The 19,450-nt window shown below is 52.7% G+C and overlaps 2 protein-coding genes across 2 annotated transcripts in view; one reads left to right on the forward strand and one right to left on the reverse strand.

The window, feature by feature from the left end:
- CNGB1 (cyclic nucleotide gated channel subunit beta 1) overlaps positions 1–7,563 on the reverse strand; it is a gene marked incomplete at its 3' end in the record, with an annotated part of 70,878 nt that extends 63,315 nt beyond the window's left edge. The window contains exons 1-9 of the mRNA XM_024747434.1: positions 7,417–7,563; positions 4,835–4,892; positions 4,457–4,529; positions 3,611–3,731; positions 3,464–3,509; positions 3,234–3,270; positions 1,681–1,756; positions 1,442–1,481; positions 908–1,067 (exon numbers count right to left, since the gene is read on the reverse strand). Coding sequence (XP_024603202.1) covers positions 908–1,067; positions 1,442–1,481; positions 1,681–1,756; positions 3,234–3,270; positions 3,464–3,509; positions 3,611–3,731; positions 4,457–4,529; positions 4,835–4,892; positions 7,417–7,563 — 758 coding nt within the window. The remainder of the gene's footprint in view (positions 1–907; positions 1,068–1,441; positions 1,482–1,680; positions 1,757–3,233; positions 3,271–3,463; positions 3,510–3,610; positions 3,732–4,456; positions 4,530–4,834; positions 4,893–7,416) is intronic.
- Positions 7,564–14,005: 6,442 nt separating this feature from the next.
- Positions 14,006–19,450, forward strand: part of SPMIP8 (sperm microtubule inner protein 8) — a 14,990-nt gene continuing 9,545 nt past the window's right edge. Inside the window, exons 1-5 of the mRNA XM_024747406.1 lie at positions 14,006–14,112; positions 14,851–15,110; positions 18,463–18,524; positions 18,749–18,923; positions 19,351–19,412. Of these exons, the coding sequence (XP_024603174.1) occupies positions 14,888–15,110; positions 18,463–18,524; positions 18,749–18,923; positions 19,351–19,412 (522 nt within the window). The 5' untranslated portion in view covers positions 14,006–14,112; positions 14,851–14,887. The remainder of the gene's footprint in view (positions 14,113–14,850; positions 15,111–18,462; positions 18,525–18,748; positions 18,924–19,350; positions 19,413–19,450) is intronic.

Consider the following 19,450-nt stretch of genomic DNA (forward strand, 5'->3'; position numbering starts at 1 on the left):
GGGCGGGAGCACCTAGCAGTACCTATCCTGATTTTATTTTTTTCATTTTTATTTTTTAAATAAATTTATTTATTTATTTTTGGCTGCATTGGGTCTTTGTTGCTGCGCACGGGTTTTCTCTACTTGTGGCGAGCGGGGGGCTACTCTTCGTTGCGGCGCGCAGGCTTCTCATTGCGGTGGCTTCTCTTGTTGTGGAGCACGGGCTCTAGGCGCCAAGAGCTTCAGTAGTTGGGGCTTGAGGTCTCTAGAGCGCAGGCTCAGTAGTTGTGGCACGCGGGCTTAGTTGCTCCGCGGCATGTGGGATCTTCCTGGACCAGGGCTTGAACCCATGTGCCCTGCACTGGCAGGCGGGTTCTTAACCACTGCGCCACCGGGGAAGCCCCTATCCTGATTTAAAATGCATGTACCATTTGGACCAACAACCCCACTTCCTCCCATTTACCTGCACGTGAACGCGATGATGCCTGTACAACGCTATTAACTGCAGCAAAAGTGGAAACAAACCTGAATGTCCACTGAATGCTTAAATAGAAGCTGGTACATCCGTATAACATACTATGCAGCCATTGAGAGAATGGAGCAGACCTCTATGCATAAAACCACCTCTGAGTTACGTCTTTACGTGAAAAAAGTGAGATGAGGAACAGCATCTAGAGTTTGCTGCTGCCGGGTACGTGAGTTTAAAGGAGAAACGTGCTCAGAGCTTGTCTACGTGTAGGAAACAGCGCGGAAGCAGGAGAAGCTGCTCACGCGAATGCCCGGGGAGGGGGCGCTGCAAACCCCTTTGAGTTTTCTCTCAGGTGCATGTGTTACTTTTCTAATTTAAAAGACTCATTTAGTGGATGTTGGGCTGGGGCCACGCACTGAGTCTGCTGCTTGTGGGAGGAGAGGCATTTGGGAGGCTCACCTGGCAGGGTCCTGGGTGGGCGGCAGGGAGGAGGCCTGGATTCCGGGCTGGGGCTCTGGAGTCAGCTCCTCCTCGGGCTTCGGGGGGGCAGGAGCAGGCAGGGAGGGGCTCTCCTGGGCCTGCGGCACGGGCTCCATTTCCAAGGCGGGTCCTGGGGGCTCTATGCAGCAGGGAGGGCAGGAGACTAAGGATGACGTGGTGGGGCTCCATGCAACCCCTAGGGCACAGAGTCCAGATTCAAGGTGCCAACGTGACTGAGTGGGGAGCCCCTTGGGACCACCCCCAACTCCCTTCATCATCAGACAAACACAGAGCTGAGGTGCAGGGAGGGAAAGGGACTTGTTCAGGACCTCACGGCTGTCCCAGGCTACTGGCTTCCCAGCCTGGACCAAGGAGGGGGGTTTAGGACTCCCACAACAGCCTGCTCCCTGCAAGCACTGAACCCCGCCCCGAGCATCCTTCAGGCCCCAGTTGTTCCCCCAGCCCAGTCTGTGACCATCCCAGGCAGCCCCTTCCCAGGTCCCCTCCCTGTACCTGGACCCAAGGCAGCATCCGCAGGCTCATCTCTCCAGCCCTGCGTCGTAAACAGGAAGTGACGTCACGAAAGAAGGTCAGGCGCATTCCCTGCCCCGGCCAGCCCCGCCCACCCTTCCCCTGAATGCCCTGCCCCTCTTGCAGCCCCTCGGTGGGTCCCAGGGGTGAGGACAGCCTGCTGGAGTAGGTAGGCACTTCCTGGGTGGTCAGCTGCCTGCTCCCCCTGTTCCTCGACTTACCTCGGAGGTTTTCGGAGGCTGAGGCAGCATTTTCTCCAGATTCTGCTCAAGCCACCTGAGCAGCCAGGGCCCGGGCCTGAAGAGGGGCCAGAGGTCAGCCGAGCGGCCTCAAGGAGTGCCCAGCCACGCTGTCCTGACCACCTGCTGGGGTCCCAGGCCTCGAGCAGCCCTTCCTCAGCTCCCATTCTGCACACTGGGGACCTTGGACTGGATACTCTTAAAGGGCCTCCAGGGTAGGGGACTTCCACCAACCTGAAATTCTGACCCAGGGCTGGACCAGGTTCTGGAACAACAGGCCCAGCCTTGGCCTCCTGGGCACAGATGAGAACGGGGGCTGCCTGGGGACCTGAATGCAGCCTGGGGGCCTCCCTGTGACTGGGACAGAGAGCTCTGGCTTCATGGGTATGTGAGCAGTGTGGTCACACAGGGCCCCATACTTAAAGGGCCCATTTTTGGTTTAATGCTCTATCGTCACTGTCTTAAACTCTTAATAATTTTTTTAAAGGAGTCCTACATTTTCATTTTGCACTGGGCCCCACCGATTATGTAGCTGGCCCTGGGACAAACGTTGGGTCCCCAGATCCATCTGACCTCCAGGCAGCCCTGTCCTCTTCAGGGAAGCTCTATGCTCCCAGGGGAACCCATCCCCCATATACGGCCCCCAAAAAAGCTGGCAAGTCCTTTGGGTTCCCTCATCCTAAATCGTTTTACTCGTCTCACAAGTCAGCGGAGTGGCCCTGGGGACCCATGACCAGGGCAGCCTCCAGGGGACTAAAGAAATAGACAGCAAACTGGAGCAATGGATGACAAAAGCCCCCGTGCTCAAGGACCCAACAGTCTAATGAATGAGTGAGGGAAGGAATGAATGGGTGGGGTGAATGGAGATGAAGGCGTGACTCTGAATTTCCAGCAGAGACAGCAAACTGGAGGCTTCAGGTTTATTGCGGGAGCTCACAGTGTCTTTGAAAATTTTTCAATTCGTTGGCAACATCTAAAAATTAAGGATTATGTAAAAACCTAAATTTCTAGCTTCTCTTGAAAAACTGGAGGATCTGGCCACACCGGGTCAGCACTCCTGCAGGGCAGAGGGAAGTGGAGTTCAGTGGGGCCCCTCTCTGGAGAGAGACGTGGGCTCCCCCGTTTGCCACAGTTCCCATCCAGCCTGCCACCCGCCTCGGTCAGCTCTGAGAAGTCTGAAGCTCTTGCCAACCGTGAGACCAACCTGGGCACCCCAATGTCCCCCACGGTAGCCCAGGCCCTGCTTCCGGGCTTCACACGGCACCCACCTACTCGAGGCCCATCTCTAAGGAGCTCATCCATGCCTTCTCCCATCCTCAGAAGGTGGCCCCCTCCCGGGGATCTCTCAGTAATCAGCACAAGAAACCTTGAGCAGCACCGGACCCATCGTTCCGGTTTTGTGGATGAGAAAAGTGAGGTTCAGAAGAGATGAGGGGCATGTCCGAGGTCACACACAGGCGGTGGTGGTCCCTGGGCTCTGGGCATGCTGCGCCCACCACACACACTACGGATGGGGCTTAAGGATGGGGACTCACCCGGTGTCTTGGGCCCTGGGGGCCTCGCTGTGTCCATCTGCAGAAGAAAGGAAGCCGGTCAGCAACAAGAGGCCTGCCCGGAGCTCCCCGGTTAGCCCAACTCAAACCCAGGTTCGAACCCGGGCTGAGTCAGATGAGAAGCTCTGGCTCCGTGGACTCACCCCAGGGAGCAGGGCCCAATGCAACAGTCCCTGAGCCCGCCCCTAAGCCATCCTGTTTCCTGGCCTTACCTGAGCCCCCAGTGCTGCAGTGCCCAAGGATCTGTCCTCCTGCCTGCTGGGACAGACAGACAGACGTGGGCAGAGTGTCCAGGGCCATCAGCCTTCCTCCCACCCCTTCCCCACCCGGCTTGCCTCAGCTCCCGGCCCCAGTAGTACCTGAGCTGGACCCTCCAAGCCAGCAGCGGTGCTCTGGGCGGGCCTGCCACTGTGGACGGGCTGCGGAACGACCTTCTCCACACCCTTTCTGAGCCAGGTCAGCACCCGGCTGCTGGGGCCACTGAGAGACAGAGATACCGGCCTGCCCTCAATGTCCCCAGCCCCTCTCTGGTCGGCATGGCAGTGCACAGCATCCTAAAGAACTTGGTTTGAACCCCAAACCTCTATCTCCCCACTGTGACACTTCAGACACATCACCTCCCTCCTGGAACCTCGTGTCCCTCTCTGGAAAATGGGGGATGCCAACCCTTGGTGCCATTCCAAGCCCACTGCCATCAGATACTGCACTCGGCACATGTCTTGTGCTCTGAAAGGGTTGAGAGTTTCCTGTGAGGTGTTTCCTTGTGATGGAGACTAGTCAGCCTAAACATGAGGGTCACAGACTCACCGTCTGAGGCCAGCCCTCCACACCCTCTGCAGACACGCTTACTTGGATAAGTACCAAGGGTCTAAAATGTCTGAGCTATCTGGGAGATTTCATGGAAAAGTCTGGATTTCTGTCTTCATTGGGAAAATCAGAAGCCCTGGCCACACTAAATCTGCATTTCACCCAAGCGCTGAGAAACCTCTGGTCCCCCCTCTCCATTTCTCTTGGTCACATGGTCCATTTGGCCCAGGAGATCCCCACCTCTGCCTGAGCCTACCTTCAGCCAATTCCTAAGATGTTCTGGACCTTTGCTTGGGAGTGACTGTAGACCTGAGAGCGGTGCCCATCCCCACCCCCTCAATGGCTCCCTAGCTTGGGTCGGGGGCTGGCCCTGAGGAGAGGGGAGGGTGGTGCAGTACCTGTTCGCTTCTGGAACCACAGCGACCTGAGCCTGGAGGGATGTGGGTGGAGAAGGGGCAGCCTCCTGGGTTTCTGGAAAGGAGTCCCTCATACTTTAGAACTGGAGCCTCAGAAAGACCTGTTTCTACCCTGCTGGGGAGGTCAAGTCAGAGGCAGAGGAGAGGGGAGAACCCTGAGGGAGTCAGAAGCCCAGGGTTCCAGCTCAGCTCAGCTAAAAGGTCCCCAGGAGCCCACCCTTAGCTTCTCTGAGCCTCAGTTTCTTCATCTGTGAAATGGGTCTGACAACCTCGTGGGCTGCTTCAAGGTTCCGAGCAGTGGAGAACACAGCCCTTTCCCCGCCTCCAGCCACCCTGCCAGCCTGGGCTTCCAGCACTCACCCTGAGGTCCCGGATCAGCCTCAGCCACTTCCTTCCCCACGCAGGCCTCCTCAGGTGGCTGGAGGGTTCAAACAGGACCATGTAAACCCTCAGAGAGACTAGCCTAAGGCAGGAGCAGCCCCTGATCCCCCTCACAACCGACCCCCCACAGGATCAAACAGCTCTATTCTCACAGTGGTCTCTGTAAATCCTGGTGGCCTCACCTTCCACCTGGGACACTCCCTTCTTCCCAGCCCCAGGGGCCCCTCATCCAGGGCTGGGCCCTCACCACGCCCCCCCCCACCAAGGTGCCCCCCAGGCCTATCACATCCCCCAGGAAGCTGCCCCACTCAAGTGGCCTGAAAAGAAAGAGGAAGAGAGTTACAAGGCCTTGGGGCAACTGAGGGGAGGAGGAGGCGGGAAGAGCCCAGCCCTCGGCCAGCCCCCAGCCAGCTCCCTCTCATTCTGCGCCAAACCTTCCATTGCCCCCTAGTAGCTGGGCGGCCTTCAGCTTCTGCCCTCTGCCTCTCGTCTGCCTCCAGCTGCACCTCTGCTGCTGTGTGTGCATGTGTGCAGGTACAGACAAGCATGCACACGCATACAGACACACTAACACGTGTGCACACATACACTAATACACTCACTCTCATATACTTCAGACACAAGCACATGTGTATACAGAAAGTGACACACAGACACGTGTGTAGACACACAGGCATACACACACGAGCTGACACAAAACTAAGTCCATCTGCTCACACATAGATGTGCACATGCAAGGCACAAAGCACGTGTGCATATACATTTGCATGTGCGTGCATGCCCCAACACACGCACGTGTGCATATAGGCACATGCCAACGTGTGCCTATACACGTGTGCATGCATGCAGACGCACACACGTGCAAATATCTGCACGTGTACAGACACAGACATACAAACGCGCATACGCACACAGTAATTTGCATATAGACACAGACACAGATATCTGTGTGTACACACATGTACATATACATGCTCAGTCACATAAACAGGCATATACACACACACACGTACCTGCACTGACACGCAAACATGCACTCATGAACACATTATTTCATATGTGTGTTAACACACAAATACACACATAGATGTGCATACATGCACAGGTGCACAAAATATGTATATATACAAACATGCAGGCACATACCAATATGTCCATCCATACAAACATACAAGCACAGGTACGCAAACGAGCATACATGCACACACACATGAATAGATTCACAGACTCAGAAACACACACTTATACACACTAGCATGCCCCACGTGCACATGGAACTACAGGCACACGAATGCGTGTGCACATACATATGTGCGTACATGTATGTGTGTACACACACCTGTGAATCGGCACGCATGTGTTCGTGGGCACACAGTTTGCCAATACACATGCATACACAGACATACCACTAAGAACACGAGGCACACATGTATGAACATACACATGTGTGCACATGCAAACACATATGCACAGCAACCCTATACCTGGATAGCTCGCTGCTTCCTAAACACACCCTGCATTACCCAGTAATAGCCTTTCCTCTGCCAGGAAGGCCCCACCTCTTCACCTCCTCCAGTTACGATTTGGCCCAGCCCACTGTGGTTAGGAAGCACTCCTCCACCAGCTTCCAATCTCCAAAATTAAATGACTCTCCTCTGAGCTCCCAGAGTTTCCAGTCTGATACACTTATTCGGTCCTCCCAGAAGGGCAAGCTGAGGATGCTGTTGAAGCTCCCCACCTCCCTCGTCACCTCTGTCTCCTAGAAGAATAAGCTGGCTGGGTTCTCGTCTGCCGACCCCCGGGGCAATGCTTTATTCATCACTGTGCTCCCGGCACTGCACACAGGCCTGGCATCAATTAGAAGCAAAATCAAATCTGTCTGAGTTTCTGAATTGGTTGTCATCAGGTTCCCGAATGAATGGGATACAGAGCTGGGAAGTTTGATGTGCTTGACTGAAAGTTCTAGAGCAGTGCTGCTCAAAATGTGGTCCAGGAACCAGTGTCAGTCTGCAAACTGTTACTGGTCCCCAGCGATTAGGCGGTTTGCAGCAGATGGTATAGCAGCGCACTGCTTCCCTCATGCAGAAAGTCTTAAGGCAAAACAAATACAGCTGAACTAAGCCGTGTACTTACTTATATAGTAAATTTACATCTGGCAAGCTTCTGATCGCCTCCTGGACTGGTAACAAACGGTTCATGGATTGGCTACTTTGAGTAGCTCTAGAGGTTGGTAGACAATGGTCAGTGGGCCAAATCCAGCCTATTGCTTGTTTTTGTAAATAAAGTTTTATTGGAACACAACCAGCTACGCTCATTCATTTACGTATCGTCTATGGCGGTTTTCACACTACGGTGGCAGAGTTGAGTAATTAACAGAGACGGCATGACCTACAAAGCCTGAAATATTTACTATCTGCCTGTTTACAGAACCAGGTGACCGCCACGTTTCCTTCTGGCTCCAATTTTCTCTGTTGTGGAAGGTCGCTGGGGGCAGCTGACCTGAGCTGGGGATTCTCTGAGCAGTGAGGTCAGTGTGCCCTTCCTCACCATTCAGTTCTTACCAGGGACTCTTCCTCTAGCTCAGTCTCCTCAGGGGCTGTTTCAGGCTCCGGCTCCAAGTCTGGCTCTGGTTCTGCCCCCTCCTCCTCCTCTCTCTTCACTGGTGTCCCTGGGGGCTGAGGCAGCACCCTCTGGACCCAGCCCAGCATCCTGACACCTGTAGGGGACCAAGTCCTTAGGCCTCTCCAGAATGCTCACAGTTGCTCCCACCATTCATGGGCTCCTTTTGTGAGTTATATATTTCCCTTTTCCTTCATCATCTTTAAAAACATTTTTGCAGTTACCTCCAGGTATTTTCCTGATGGAAATACTCAAGCCCACAGACATATGTGTGTAAAGAGGTCGGTCACAACAGTGTTGGAGCAAAAGATGAAAACCATCCAAATATCCATCAGTAGGAGACTGGTTACTGGGAATTACCTAATCGGTCTTCTGTAAGAGGGGCACAGATTAAATAAATTATAATACATCCAATAATGGAATATTATGGAGCCAATTTTTTTAAGTAGATCAATTTAAACTAACATGGAAAGATCTACACTCTTTGGACTCCAGTCATGAGCAAATCAGTTAAAGGCTCCATGCCTCAGTTGGCTTGTCTGTAAAATGGGGATGTTGATAGTAGCTATCTTGTGGAGGTTAATGTGAGGATAAAATAAACTGATGAGAACAGTGACTGGCACACACTGAGAGCTTAATAAACGTTGGCTGTGGCTATCATTGGATGTTAAGCAAAAATGCTGATGCTAGACTATCGTGTTCAGCATAACCCCATTATAAATTTTAAAAATACATTATGAGCAGCATATGAATGGAAAATATTTTTTGTTTAATATAAGATAAAAATCAGCCTATTTTCATGATTTAGAAATTTTTAAGAGAAAATAACAAGCCCCTTTTTTCGTGGCTTACTGCGATAGCTCAGCCCTGCCTTACACGGGCTCAGTTTCTGGCATCATTTACTTTCAGGGAATGGGCAGCCCTGCCCTTATGACTACATCCCTGCAGGATGGCCTGGCCCAGCAGGCGCCACCCAGGTCAATATATGCAAACTCCCAGCCTCGAAGGGCCCTTCCGAGGCCGTGCCCAGCATGGTGTATCCTCCCTCCCCCCAGCCATGGGCAGCCAAAGTATTCTCTGTCCCTCGTCTGCCAGGGACCCTGGCCACAGGCTGCAAAGGGCAGGCACAGGGCCCAGGACCCCTGCCCCAGTGCCCATCTCCCCGCAGCCCCGGCCATGCTGCCTCCCCTACTACTCACAGCCCTGACTTATGTCCCTGCTCTGGCCTCAGCAGCCCAGCTTCGCCTAAGCGAAGCTGTGCTGAAGGACACAGCTCTGAGTGCGGGGTCAGTTCCCTGGCTCAGCCGCCAAAAATGTGACTTGGGCCAGACATGACACCTCTGGTCTTCCATTTCCTTGTTGGGTATGGGGGTAAAAACACTGATTTCCAAGGTTGGTAGAGCCCAAGATTGCATGTTTAGGATGGCAGATTCCACCGATCCCAGCCAGCCCCATAAGCCATGATCACCTCATCCTCAACTCCTCCCACTCAGCCTCAGTAAATAAGCGTTTTCATCACCACTTCATAGCCAAGGAAATGGAAGTACAGAGAGGTCAGCAGACTTGCCCAAAGTGACACAGCCAGTAAGTGGCCCAGCTGAGTTTACGCTCAGGTCTGCCTAGCTCCAGGTGTCCCACATCTACCCCGGAGGTACTGATGTTTGCCCAGGATCGGCTGCTTCTGCAGGCCAGTCCTGCAAGCCATTTGCCAGCAGGCAGCAATGCTGGCTTGTGCTTCTGAACCTTCTGGAAATGACTAGGGAAGCCTTCCCCACTCCCAGTTTCCCTTCTTCCCCCAGACCCAGCCACTTCCTCCTGCATAGAAACACGTGCAGGCCCCTCCCATCTTTTAGCCCTGTTGCTGCTGATTCCACGTTGATGAGGGAGGCGCAGGCGGGAAGGGGGGCCTGGGAGTGCTACCCAGAACAACAACAGTGCTTGGACCACCAGCCTTTCAGAGTCTTCCAGGGAGCTGCGGAAGGTACAGATTCCTAGGCCCCTCTAAACCCTCTGCAGGATCTGGAATCCGTATTTCACAAGCTGCCTTGGAGAGTCACTAAGGTTTGAGCCTCACAGGGGAAGACAGAAGCCTCAGGTTTCCAGCCTTGCCGGGTTCTCCATGTCTAAATGGCTTGATGGGAGGAGAGCACGGAGGGAGTCTCATCAGGGATCCCACGGAGCCACGACCTCACCCTGAGTTACCTGCTCAGATGCCGTCCACCAGCCAGGAATTGCCTCTTCCTGCCTCTCTCAGCTGGCCTCTCAGACACGGAGGGGATTAATTGGCAGCAGCCGGGCCGGCCCGTATGCAAAGGATTAGGAGGTTCTAAAGAGGGTGGGGAGGTGGCAGTGGAAGAGAAGAGATTGATGTGGAGGGAGCCAGCAGAAAACCCCAGGGGCCACCAGGAATCGGCTCCGGGGAAGGAGCCCTACATGGCCCTGGTTTGGGGCACCATGAGCTGCCCGGGGACCTGGTTCCCTGCATACCCTGGCCAACCCACAGAACGGCTGGTGGGAAGATAAGAGCTTGGAGTCCCCAGGTGATTCTGGGAGACTCCTCAAGGTAGCAGGGGCCTGTCAACTCAGTCAGCAGTGGCAGGAGGCACATTCCAGCTCTCCAGCCCCAATGCAGGGACTCAAGCAGAGTCGCTCTGTCTCAGAATCTCCTGCAGCTTGGGCAGGACCTCAGCACCCCCTGCCTTGGGCTCCACCAGAATGGCTGTGGTCCCAGGGCTGGGCCTTTAGGGAGGACCCAAGGACGGATAGATGACTGACTGCATCCAAGCCGTCCTCCTGAACTGAGGTCGAACCCTAGAGGGGGATGGCGATCTCAGGGGAGAGCGGGAGAGGGACAGAGGCCCAGCACAAAGGGGCTCAGTGAGGTGACAGGACCTGGGTGGGGGCAGGGCAGTGGGCTGTTTAGCAAAGGGGCAGGGGATTGACTTGATCATCTACAACATTTCTCGACCTTGCCTATGTGTCAGGCAGCCTGCCAGCCTTGGCACGTTGAGAAGGACGGAAATAGGACCTGCCCTCACGGGGCTTACATTCCAACGGAAGATTCAGAAGTAAAAATGATTAACGATGAACTTAAAAGTATTGCAGATATGCTGAGTGCCATGAAAGAAACACACAGGGTGGAGACATGTGTGAGGTGGTGGGAAGTAGGAGTGGGCACAGGTGCCTCTATGAAGAGGGACATATTTGAGCTGAGACATAAGATCTGAGTGAATGGTGTTCCAGGCAAGGGTAAATAAAGGTCCTGAGGCTGGAATGGGCTTGGATGCACCTGAGCGACAGAGAGGGGGCCAGGGGCTTAGTGGGTGTAGGGGAGAGTGGTGGGAGATGAGGTCCAGGACAGATCAGGTAGGGCCTGTAAGCCACGGTCGGAAGATTGGGTTTTAGCTGATGGCCCATGGAAGCCCATGATGGTTTAGAACAGGGGCCAGACACCACCTGTGCGGCTGTTTTGTAGTGGGCAGGTGTGGAAGCAAGGCACTAGTCAGGAGGTAGCGGTGGAACAAACCAGTGTGTGACTGGACGACCCCTGTCCTCTCCTTCCTGTGCAGAACCTCTGATATGCAACCACCCCCAAGGCAACTGGTGTGGGAGAACGTTCTTTCTGCCGTGCTCTGTCGATACGCCAGGCTGCTGGGGATCAGCGCTCCTCCCCATGGCACCTGCAGCCAGAGAGGACAGTGAGCTCTACTGCTCTGCCTGGGTGTGCAAGTGACGGCCAGCATCATCGGCGATGCTCACCCTTGCCTCTAGCTCGACGGAGGCCAGTGCAGAGATGATGAGGCTTGGACCGAGCAAGTGGCAGGAGAGAGAAGAGGGGAGGGGAGGGAAAAGGGAGGTGTTGAGGGTGTTCAGCCTAGGCAGCTGGCAGGTGGTGCCATTTACTGAAAAGAGGGAGCCTGGGGCTGTGGTGTGGAAGAGTTTGGGGGGAAATCATGCGCTCTACTTCGTTGTCTGAGAGACATCTGAGTGGAAATGTGCACCAGGTGGTGAGAGGTGTGTTTTGGGGGTGGGGGCTGTCTGGAGTCTGGGAGAGGTGGACGACTGGAGACGGAAACTTCGGAGGCATCATCTCAGCTTGTAGATGGTGCTTAAAGCCACAGGACTCATTGAATCAAAAGTAAAGAAGAGAAGGACCAGAGATGATGCCTGGAGCACACTGGCACATTTCGAAGTTGGGAAAAGAAGGAGGAGCTAGGAAAGGAGACTGAAAGAGCTGCTGGTGGGGTAGGGGAAGAGCCAGGACGCTGGGTTTGCTGCAGCCAAGACGGCTGAGTGTGTTGGGGGAGGATTGGCCACATTGGGACCACCGTGTGAGCGGAGGCTGACCTGTGCCCCAAGGCTCGGCAACCTGGGAGCGTGGAGCCCGGCCAGTGGTCAGAGCCAGGTGGGCCTGGCTGAAGAGTAACAAGCTCTAGGGTGAGGCAAATGAACGAACCTCAGCTCCACCCCAGTTGGATGACTCTTGTGCATATATACGGAGGGAAAGAAGCCAGACTGAAAGGACCCCAATGGCCCATGCATACAAAGCTCAAATAGGGCACAATTAGCCTGTCTTATCTATGGCTGCAAACATAGGTAGTAAAATTATAAAGAAAAGCAGTGGTTATACTACTCGGCCAGGAGAGTGTTTACCTCTTGCAGGAGGTGGGACTGAGAAGGGGTATGCGGAAGCTTCTAGGGGCTGGCGGGGCCCTAACTTGCTTTCTTTAGCTGACATCAATTTTTTAAAACAACGTTACTGTCGTATAATTTGTATGCTGTAAAATTCACCAGTTTTAAGGGTACAACTCAATGATTTCTAGTAAATTTACTGAGCTATGCAACACCTAGTTTCAGAACATTTCCATCAGCCCAGTAAGATCCCTCATGCTGGTTAGAATCACTCCCCATTCCCCCCGCCAGCCTCAGGCAACCACTAATCTGCTTTCTGTCTCTAAACATGTGCCTTTTCTAGACATTCTATGTAAATGGAGCATAAAATATGTGGAGTGTTTCTGTGTCTGGTTTCTTTCCTTTAGCATAATGTTTTGATGATCATCTACATTGTAGCACGTATCCATAATTCATTTCTTTTTAATTCCCAAGAGTATTCCGTCGGTTTCCATGGCATAGATATATTAGAGTCTGTTTACCCATCCGCTAGTCAATGGACACTTAAGTTGTTTCCACCTTTTGGCTATTATAAATAATGCTGCTATGAACATCTGCATGCAAGTCTTTGTGTGGACATATATCTTCACGTCTCTTGGGAAGATTCCTAGGGGCAGAATTGCTGGGTCATATGGTAAATTTATGTTTCACTTTTTAAGAAACTGTTACACTGTTTTGCAAAGTAGTACCCGTGTCTGGACCTGACTGGTAGTTATGCAGGGTCTCACCTTATAAATTATGAGTTACATTATATATTTATGCACTTTCTGGATTTTGTTGTATTTTTAACTTTAAAAGAGTTAAAAAAAAATTGCGATGGGGTGATGAATGAAGTCCAGGGAAAGTTTTCTTTAAGGGGTGGGACTTGGGGATGCTGCTCTGGGGCTGGATGGGGCACTGGAGGAGAAGCAAATAGGGAGCCAAATCCTACTTGAATCTCACAGTAGGGGTGCCAGGGCCCAGCAGGCTCAGCACTTAGGCAGGTGTATGCAAAAGCACGTGCCAAGATATGCAAATAAGTTGAGTCTCCCCAGGGTTTCCTCACAGGGATGGGGGGGGCAGGGTCCACCTCCAGTGGTTCTTTTTTTTTTTTGGCCTCCCTGCTAGCCTTGTAGGATCTTAGTGCCCTGACCAGGGATTGAACCCTGGACCACGGCAGTGAAAGCGCTTAGTCCTAACCACTGGACCGCCAGGGAAGTCCCCTGGTGGTTCTGACCTTGATGGTGGTCAGGCCCCAGGGCTTCAGGGTGCTGGGCTTAGGACCTCATGACCTCGCTTTTTTGGGAAGGTGGGAGGGAGGCTGCAGGCCTGCAGGGAGAGTATCACCTGCTAATCCCTGTCCTGCTGAGGCCACCACTCTCCCTGATCCCCTTATGCTGACCCTGGATCCTGGAAGCCACTAATCTCCACCTCTGGAGACTCAAGGACTGGCAGGCAGGGCAGTGCCCTCTTCCGTGAGGCTTGTAAGGAGGGGAGCAAGTGTCCGTGAGCCCTGCCAGCTCACAGGCACTCCCCCCGGCAGGGCCGGGGGCCCTTGCCTAACACAGATGGGAGCTTTGAGGCCCAGAGACAGACAGTAAGTAGTCTAGGGTCACACAGCCTGCCCTGGCCGGCCCTGGCCAGCCCTGGCATGGCCACCCCCAGGGAGACCCAGCTCCTTGTCTGATTTTCCCAACATGCCCAGCCGGTGTGAGGCCTGGGAGGAAGGCTGAAAGAGGGGGCCAGTGCAAGGACCCCTGGCAGCAGGCTCTTCTCCTCAGAGCCTCCGGTTGTCATGGTTGCCGAGGAGCCGGTGCCCTCACAATCAGGCTGCAATGGGCATTGTCTCCGCAGAATGTCCCTTTATTCTCCTACTGCCTCATAAGGCACTGGGCCTCGGCCCATCTCCCTGCCTCTTTTCCCCATTGAGCAGTCGGAAGAGCGGAAAATCCCTGTAAGCCTGTGCACCTGGGGCCCGTGGCCTGCAGGTGAGGTACCACTGTGGCGGACCAGGAGCAGGGAGCCCTCCCTCCCCTCTACCCCCACTTCCCACTTCCCTGTCCCTTCCCCACGAAGGCCCAGCCTTCTAGCCGGCTTCCCCATCTGGTCGCCATGCCCTCTCTGTGCTCCTCCATGGCCCAAGGTCCTCTCTCCTCCTGCCCACCTCCCTACCGCCCACCTCCATCTCTCACCTCCAACTGGGGTCAGGAAGAAAGCAACGGGACTCAACAAATTCTCACTAAAGTTTAAATGACTCAAAGGCTCTGGGAATATCCACTTTTTAAAACGAAGCACTGGGGAACCAGCCATATTTTTTCTAGTTCCTGTCTATCAGGTCTCTCCCCTTATCTAAAACCTTTCTATGTCTCCCTGTAGAATGTTGGGTAAATGCCAGATACCTTAGCTAAGGCCAGAAGCCCATAATTAATTACCCAGAGGCAGCCTGAGCGCAACTGTGAATCCACTTGCTGCTGCCGCCACTTCCTGCTCGTTACTGAAGAACAGACACAAATGGCATCTCTTTTTAGACCATTCGCTGAATCCTCCAGCCTCCTCAGACACACATCCCCTGTACTGACCTCTGCCGGGGTCCTCAGCACATCCTCTGTGTGTGTGTGTACTTGAGCGTCCCTGGCCCCACCATAGCTCCTGGCACACAGCAGGTGGTCAGTACCTGTTGGACGAGTAGACAAATCGGCACTGGCCAAGGTTGTGTTCCCACACAGAAGGGTGTCTGGTTGGGGTGTCTCTGCTCCCCCAGCCATGGCCTGCATCATCAACCTGGTGCCCTGGGAGGATGGCTCCACCCACGTGTACGCATCCCCGGCCACCCTGCTGCCCGTGGCACGGCGGCGCAACAAGCTGGCCAGCGTGAAGCAGCAGCTCTACCACCCAGCCCTGCCCAGCCTGCGCCGCATGGACATGGACTCCGTCAGGGCCTGCCTTTCCGACGAGCACTGCCAGTCCACCACCTACTGCTGCAAAGGTCAGGTCACCTGGCCACCACCAGCCCCTTTGGGCCTTCGGGGAAGGCGTGGGTGGTTTGGCGGAGAGAGATCTCGGAGGGAGAAACCATGAGTGGCAGGTGAAAGGGTTAAAGGGAGTCGCCCCAGCTCTGCTCCTCCCTGTCTGGGTATCCTCCAGGTCTGAGCCTCTGTTTCCTTATCAGTAAAATGGGGATGCTGACAGTGCCGGCCTGTCAGGGCTATTTTGAGATTAAAATGAGATAAAGCATGAAAAGCACTTGGAGTAGTGCCTGGCACATAATATGTGTTCCACAATAATATTATTATTAATGGAGAGGGAACTGTGCAGAGGCCAGCAGTTGCAGGAGGAGGAGGAATAGTAATAGCAATAATAACTTCTGCCCAATCATCTCTCCCTTTGAAAAAGGAAGAGAAAGACACCTGTCATGAAAGAGAGGTGGACATGGGAGCCTTTGGGGTAAAAGGCCACACGGGGCTAAGGAAGAACCCTTTATCGATTGAGAAGCTTGGGTATGGAGATAGCGGTGCCACACAGACACCCATACTCACTCATTCCAGCACATTTATTAATTGCTTTCTTTGTGCCTGACACTGTGCCTGGAACAAAGGCGCTCCAGCTAGCGGGAACAGCACATGCAGAGGCCTGGAGGGGAAAAGCTGCTTGAGGTGTTGGTGAACTTGAGGGGCGTGCTTAGGTGGGAGGATAAGGAGTGCGGGGGCAACAGGAGCTGTGGCTGAGGATGAGGACACAGCTCAGGGAGGGCTAAGCTCAGGGGTCTGGGCTTCCTGGGGAGGTAGATAAGAACCTCTGAAGACTTTAAGAAGGAAAGAGATCCGAGCATTGGGGCCGTGGGGAGTGGGTGACCCAGAGAGACTAGAAGCGGATGATGGGGGGGAGGGTGAGTGATTAGGACACTGGGAGGGACCACAGTCTTCAGGAAGTAGTGATAGTGTCTGGCCACAGGGGAGGGATTTGGAAGGTATTTAGGAGATAAAGTAACACGATTTGTAGCAGTGTGGGTAGAGGGGCAAGAGTGAGGAGTCCAGGGTGATACCCAGGTTCAGACCCCGGTGGCAGGTGGAGTGAGGGTGTCAGAGACTATAGGGAGGTCTCCAGAGGCCCCACAGAGACCCCTGCAGGGCCAGGATGGGAAACACAAATACAGGAAGTGGGTGGGGACGCAGTGGGGGGAAGGGGTGAAAGGTGAGGTGGAGTCCCAACACCCCCCTCCGAAGGGGAGCAGCTATGGGGTCCTGCTGATACCGTGTGGGAAAGGTCAGCACAGTTCTACCAATTTCCTGGCTTCCAGGAGAGGCCAAGAGTCTAGATTTTTCGGGAGAGCTCTTGATTATTGCAAGTACGTTTTTAATAAAAGCAATGGAGTCACAGTTTCAAAATTCAAAATGCTGTAACAATGTACATTTTAAAAATTCTCACTCCTCCCCCGCCATCCCCACTTATAGCTAACCACTCTGAGCTCCTGCTGAATCCTTCCATTGTTTACTACTGTAAATACAACCTATTCTCTTCCTCCCCAACTTTTTTTATTAGGAACATATTCAAACATAGAGGAAGGTTGAAAGACTAATACTATGAACATTCATTACCTTCCACCTGCTTCAATTAATGTTTTGACACATTTGTTTTCATTCTCTCTCTCTCTCTCTCTCTCTCTCTCTCTCTCTCTCTCTCTCACACACACACACACACACACACACACACACACACACATACACACACACACTTTAGCAAGCAGTTCCCAATGATAGAAACAACCTCAATACCATTATCACATCTAGGAAAGTTAAAAATAATTCCCTAATATCTAATATTCAGTCCATATTAAAACATCCCCAATTTTCCCCAAGATGTCCTTTATAGCTGTCAAAAAAATTTTGGAACCAGGATTCAATCTAGGATTGCACCTTGTAATTTGTTGTCATGTCTCTTGGATCTTAGTCTAAAACAGTCTACCCACTTTCCATTTTTCCCTCATAATATTGACTTTTTAAAGAGTCCAAAACAGTTTTATTGTAGAGGAGTCCTACATTGTGAATTTGAGTGATTGTTTCTTTATGGTGCTGTTTACCTTGATAGTCTATTTTCTGTGAACTAGAAGATAGATGTAGAAGCTTGATTGTAGAAGCTTTCACAGGTGTTGGAGGCCATATTTGCCATGATGGCTCAGCAGGAGGCACATAATGTCATTATCCCACTATTCGTGATGCTAAGTTTGATGACTTGGTTAGGTGATGACCTGAATCTATATTCTTCTTTGCCTCCAATCGTCTCAACTTTAGGCTTTAAAGCCATATAAAGGCATATACTCTTCTGCACCTTGGAAGGTTTTGAATCAAGAACTTCCTCTACTGATTTTTAATCAAGGCATAGTGAGGATGTATCATAGTTTATTTAACCAGTCCATTAATGACAGACTCTTGAGTTATTTCCAATCATTTTCTATTGCAAACTATGCTGAAATGGGTAAACTTTCTACCCACATCATTTCCCAGTTGTGCAACTGTGAAGTAGGATAAATTCCCAGAAGTGGGACTATAGGGTCAAAAGGTATGTGTATTTATAATTCCAATAGATAATGCCAATTTCTTTCCGTAGACTCGAATCAATTTATACCCGCCCCCCGCTGGCAACATATGGCAATGGCCCTGTTTCTGATAACTGCACTAACTTTTGAATTCTTTCCAATCTGATATGAAAAACTGGTATCAATGTAGTTTGAATATGCATGCATCTTATTATGAATGAAGCTGAGTGTCTTTTCATAGTTTAGGGACCATTTGTATTTCTTGTGTTTGTGTGTGAACTACCTGTGCAGACTGTTTACCTATTTTTCTCTTTTTCTTCTATTTTGTTTTATTTTATTCTATTTTGTCTTGATTTATAGGAATTCTTTCAATATTAGGGAAATTGCACCTTATCTACAAAATAAGTGGAAATATTATTTTCCCATTTGTCTTTTGACTTTCCTTATGTTTCCTTATGTTGCCATGCAGAAGTTTATTTCTATGTAGTCCAAGTTATCAACATTTTCTTTAGGCTACCTGATTTTGAATTAGAGTTGGTAAGGCCTCCCCCACCCCAAGGTTATAAAGAAATGTATCCATGTTTTCTTCTAGTACGTCTATGGTTTCATTATTTTACATTGAAATTTTTTATCTATTTGGAGTTTGTTTTGTTGAATGGGGTGTGTTAAGTAAGAATCCACTTGATCTTAGATTTTTTTTAAGTTGTCAGGTATTTCAAAAACCTTTTAAAGCAGTGTGGACCAAACCTCTCCTGCGTGGGCCTGTGACCACTGGTGGACTCCTCCCTTTCTCTTTCTCCTTTAGATGACTTTGACAATGCCTACTTCACACTCCTCGGTGTCCCCAACAAACGCCTGCAGTGCTTGGTGAGTGTCCTTTGCCCCTGGCCCTAGGTTTGCTCTGGGGACCTGAAGGTCCCGCGTGCACCCAGCCCCAAGCACCTCGAGTGCTGGGCTCTACTCCGCGCACTTCCTCAGCTACCAGCTTGGGACCCTACCCCCTTCGCATCTCTTTCAGGGGCTTCAGGAACCCCCTGGGTCAGATGGTTCAAGTGCCCCCCCCCGCGCCCTGACTCCCTTCGTCCTGGCAGGACATCACGGCGACCGGCCAGAGGCTCCGAAATAGGTGCCACGAGGGAAAGCTGGCGCCCATCGCACCGGGCATCAACACGGTCGACTGGCCCAACTTCACGCGCGCCATCGAGGACTGGTCCCGCTTCGTGTCCTCTGCCGGCGAATTCAAGCTGCCCTGCCCGAGCAAGAAGGGTCAGTCTACCGGCGGGGAGGATGCCTTAGTGTGGGAGAGACAACTGGGCCGCTGGGTCCCTAGAGCCCTGACCCCGAGCGCTGACCGCGGGCGGGGGGCTTCGGGGGTGGGCTCTGACAAAGACAGGTCTAGGATTTAGGAGCAGCTGGGGCACTCAGAGCAGGCTGGACCCAGACAGATTGAGGTTCATAGAGACAGGGCTTGTCCTGGGGAGGGGGCGGGGCCAGGTCCGAGCCAGTGGGAGCCAGTGTGGTGGAGGTGGAGGGCAGGGACTCCCTGGGACTGACGGAGCTTAGTCCGGAGGGGGCACTGGTTCTAGGAGCAGGCGTGGGCGTGGCTTGATCTAGGGGCGGGGCTCAGGTAAGAGTAGGGGCGGGGCTTGCCCTGGGCTGGCGCGGGGGCCAGAGATGGGCGCTCTCTCCGCAGTCGAGAGTTTCAGCGGCAATGCGGTGCGGTACTTGAAGCCGGAGGTGACCCGGAACTGGCGGGTAGGTAGGCGCGCTGCTCCGTCCCTGGCGGGGCGGGG

Source organism: Neophocaena asiaeorientalis, unplaced genomic scaffold, assembly GCF_003031525.2.
Source record: "Neophocaena asiaeorientalis asiaeorientalis breed wild unplaced genomic scaffold, Neophocaena_asiaeorientalis_V1.1 scaffold438, whole genome shotgun sequence".
Lineage (NCBI taxonomy): Eukaryota > Metazoa > Chordata > Mammalia > Artiodactyla > Phocoenidae > Neophocaena > Neophocaena asiaeorientalis.